Raw genomic sequence first — 4,501 nt, 5'->3', positions numbered from 1 at the left:
ACGGGGGCTCCCAGGAGATCAACACGGTCCTCTTTGGAAAGTGCCATGCGGCGTGATATCCCAGGGACATCACACGGCAGGCAGCGGCGGCGGCCTGTGATGAAGTAGGGTCGCCCCCAGTGGCGGCCGGTCCATAGGGGCGCTAGGGGCGCCGCCCCACCTCTTCCCATATTAAAAAATAAAAATAAAAATAAAAATAAAAAATATATTTTAAAAAATATATATATTTTTATTTTTATTTTTAATGAACAAGGTAAATATTATATAATTGGTATCAGTAAAATGTATAATCTACAATAAAATCTCGTTTAAAATTGTGTTACGATGTCTAAAGTTACTGATAAGTCACATGTTTCCTGCCTGGCCTTGCCCGTGTACCTTCTCTCGTCTGGGGCGCTAAGAGAGGAGCCCTCAACCAGTGCAGCAGCAGCCACTAGCAGCTGACTGTTGCTATCTGTAACGTGTAAACTATGCCGCGAAAACATAATTTCAGCCAATCAGCGTCGTCAAATATGACGGTCACGGGGCGCCAATGTCAGCGCCCCGTGCAGTCTGTGAGTAGTTTGGACAGTGACTCGTATCCGGTTGACGCAGTAGTTGATGAGGATGGCTTCGTGTGCAGGTGGAGTCTCCGGACCTCGGTCCCCGCCTAATTCTGTTCAAGAGCTAATCTCCAATCCTTTCGAAAGGAGAAGTTTGGCAGATAAATTGTTGCTTAAAGACCTTGGACCGGACCAACCCGATTTGAATATATCGCAGCAATCTCGTGAAAAAGACAAAACTTATACACGAGGCTTCGCAAGTAGCTGGTACACAAAAAAGGCTTGGCTAGCTGGATGCAAACAGGTAAATGCTGTCTTTTGTTTCCCATGCTTGCTCTTCAAACAGCCGGGGACAGATACGATGTGCCCGTGGACTGTGATGGGAGTACATGATATGAAGCATTTGTCCGAAAGAATTAAAAAGCACGAGTGCACGAAAGCACACATGACAAACACCTTTAAGCTAGCCATGCTAGGCAAAGCTAACATAGCCGCACAGCTAGATCAAGGGTACAAGATGTCGGTGAAAAAGCACAATGAAGAAGTGGACACGAATAGGCACGTCTTGTCTAAAATAATTGATTGTGTGAAATTTTGTGGGGGCTTTGACCTGGCTTTGCGTGGCCACGACGAGACTGACACATCCGACAACCCCGGCGTTTTTCTGGGTTTAGTTAATCTACTGGCCTCGTTAGATAGCGTGTTGGAGGATCACCTTAAAACGGCTACGGTTTTCAAAGGCACCTCAAAGACGGTGCAAAATGAACTTTTGGACTGCATGTTATCAGTTTGTAAAGACTACATTCTGGAGGAAGTAAAAAATGCCAGTTATTTAGCTATTCAGGCGGATGAGACAACTGACATTTCCACCCACTGCCAGTTAGTGCTTGTGCTACGCTACATCGACCCGCATAACAACGTCCAGGAGCGTTTTTTTTGAGTTCATTCCTCTTCAGAATGCGAATGCTGACACAGTTGCCACCGCGCTGATGGAGAGGCTGGGCACTATCCTCCCAGATGGACAACAGGGCAAACTAATCGCCCAAGCCTATGACGGTGTGCAGCGGTGTGATGAGGGGAGCTAAAGGTGGCGTTCAGCGGAAAGTGAAGGATGTGTACAGTAGTGCGCACTACATCCACTGCTATGCGCATCAGCTGAACCTAATTATGCAGCAGGCAACATCCCACATCCCCAAGATAAGAACATTTTTTTCAGACCTTGGTGGATTTGCTGCATTTTTCTCCAGGTCATTCAAGCGAACTGCGATCCTGGATCAAGTGGTGGCACACAGACTTCCTGGCACTTCCACAACAAGATGGAACTTTCACAGTCGTGCTGTTAACACTGCATATGAGCACAAGGAGAACATCCTGAGGTGTTTCCAGACGATCAGAGACTCAGGTGACTTTGATCCCATAACAGTGAGAGAAGCCGGGGGCTTTGTGCGAATGATGGAAGATGAAGTTTTTTGCTTTTTCCTGACATTGTTCCACAAGATCATGCCACATGTAGACATGCTGTTTAGCCAACTGCAGAAGAGGAACATCGACTCTGTCTACATCACAGGACTCATCAAGAGGTTCACCAGCAGCATACAAACAATCAGGTAAATCATTATTTACAATGGCTGAGATGTGCTTATTATAGGAAATCTGTGAAACCTAAATGTGATTTAGCTGAACACAATAGACCAACTCACACATACTTGTTTAAATATCTTAAACGGGCTTACTGGAAATGTATATATTATATAACGTTTATAAGGTGTATCTCTGACTACTATTTCAAATAGTCAAGTTAATTTGTCAATTCTTGCCACAATGAGTAATTGTACATGGTTACTTGTGGTTTGGATCAGGGACTCCATTCCTTCTGGTGAAAGCAGTGGATCTCAGCAGCTGCCCACAAAGAAACGGAGGGGACTTGGACATGAAGAGCAACAGCTGTTGGCTAGAGAGGTAAGCAGTAATAGGAACGTGTTCTATGACTAAAAGCTCCTTTCATAATATAGGTCATTTCATATAACAATAATGATACATTTCACAAGAAAGCCCATTTTCTGTAAATTAAATAAATAGGTAGGCTAGTTAAAATATCCACATGGAAAGGCCTATTGCTTATTACATTCTGAATTGTATACACTTAACAAGGCCTAAACTGCAAAAAGTGTCCCACAGTCTCTACATTTCAAAGGGGATCAAGACAGATCAGAAAAGGTTTAGGCTTCCAGAAGCAACCACAGTGGACAGAAAGGGCCCAACAATAAATGAATGAAGTGTAAACATAGTCATTAAATGTATATATTGTAGTGACTTAATTTTAAACAGTAATATTGTTCTGTTGATGCTCAGATAGATGTCCTGTTATTCTGATAGGTTCCATTCACAAGAAAGCTCTTTGTTTGTTACACATCTTATAGGGAACACTAATGACATTATGACTGATAGATGTGAAAAGGTGATTCTGTTATTTATTATGTCTTGATTTTTTCATTGTGCATTATTTCATAGGTATGTGATACCATACTGAGTCACGCAAAGGAGAGATTTTCCTTCACCAAACACCTAATCAGCTCCACCCTCCTGCAAGGAGACCTGTTCCAGCAGCACAGCCGAACATTCCCTGAAGCAGCGCTGGAAACAACTGTGGAGGCCTACCCTCTACTGGACAAGGCAAAGCTCAAGACGGAACTGTCCCTCGTCTATGACAATGACCAGTTCAGGGCTTGCAGTGGTGCTGTTACTCTGCTCCAGTTCTTCATTGACAATAATCTGCAGGAGACATTCACAGAGACTGTCAGTCTTCTGAAGGTTCTTGTAACCACACCCATGGCTACGGCTGAGGCAGAGAGGTGCTTTTCCACTCTGAAAAGGATAAAGACTTTCTTGAGGAACAGCATGACACAGGATCGCCTGAATGCTCTGGCTATGCTGTCAATTGAGAAAAAACTCATTAGGAGCATTCCTGACTTCAACACCAGAGTCATTGAGAGGTTTGCCACTCAGAAGGAGAGAAGGGCAAAATTCCTCTACAAATAGACACACACACACACACACACACACACACACACACACACACACACACACACACACACACACACACACACACACACACACACACACACACACAAGCTCTCGCAGCAAACACAGATGGCCGACCCTTAAAAAAATGCGTTTCATTAGAGAGACAATTAAACGGCCGCAGAATGTTGTGAAGTTACTTTTGGATACCTAAGATGTTTTGTTCAACCACAAAGTCCAGGAACATGAGTACTGTTTGGAAACCTGTTGCGTTCGACTCATTTTCCCCAGAGGAACAGTTGTTTCTTGTTTCCTTTTGTTTTTGTCTTTTTTCTGCCTGTTGCACATTTTGTTATTCAAAGCAGTAAAAAAGGTGCTATCGGCCAATAAGCTGGATATCACTTTATATGTAGAGAGGAGGTTTCCCATGGTTGTTAGAAGTGTATTAATAAGTGGGCATTTATCACAGAAGTGATTGTTCTGTCTCCACGTTTGTTGCATTGTCTGTGATGTATTTTCCAACGGTTATAGCTCCTGTTCTGTCCCAGCAACACTACACGGTTTGCAGCTCCACCACATTTTTGGTTTATCTTCGGTGTCGCTTAAAATCTGCTTCCCATCGGACTAAAACCTCCACGTAATCTGAAGACAGATACTTGTTATTTAAACCTTTTGCAAACTTTATGTTCTTTCTTGCTCTAGCCTTGCCAGTTACATTGTACATAACACATATATTATCATTATGCTAACTGGTTGTTCGTGTTAGACGATGTAGCTTTTTCATTTCTGAGTTATTGCTATATGTAAATAAGCCTGTTTGTAAATAATCCTCAGAGAAACAAAGAAAAAAACACAATTTATGACATTTTGTGCTGTGGTTATTTTTTTTAAATTGCATTTATTCACAGTTCAGTTTGAAATGCTGTAGTGACTTGTAT

At 42.7% G+C, this 4,501-nt stretch overlaps 1 protein-coding gene across 1 annotated transcript; it reads left to right on the top strand.

Annotated features, from left to right (window-relative positions):
• Positions 1-1,059: 1,059 nt before the first annotated feature.
• On the top strand, positions 1,060-4,011 carry LOC117475359. Its single transcript, XM_034121504.1, has 6 exons — positions 1,060-1,356; positions 1,499-1,608; positions 1,790-2,149; positions 2,402-2,501; positions 3,054-3,596; positions 3,673-4,011. The coding sequence occupies exons 1-5, from the start codon at positions 1,060-1,062 to the stop codon at positions 3,579-3,581; spliced, it is 1,395 nt and encodes a 464-aa protein (XP_033977395.1). The 3' UTR covers positions 3,582-3,596; positions 3,673-4,011.
• The last annotated feature ends 490 nt before the right edge of the window (positions 4,012-4,501 follow it).

The sequence above is a fragment of the Trematomus bernacchii genome, unplaced genomic scaffold, assembly GCF_902827165.1.
Source record: "Trematomus bernacchii unplaced genomic scaffold, fTreBer1.1, whole genome shotgun sequence".
Lineage (NCBI taxonomy): Eukaryota > Metazoa > Chordata > Actinopteri > Perciformes > Nototheniidae > Trematomus > Trematomus bernacchii.
Note: the sequence above shows the minus strand (reverse complement) of the source record. Positions and strands in the feature narration are given on the sequence as shown.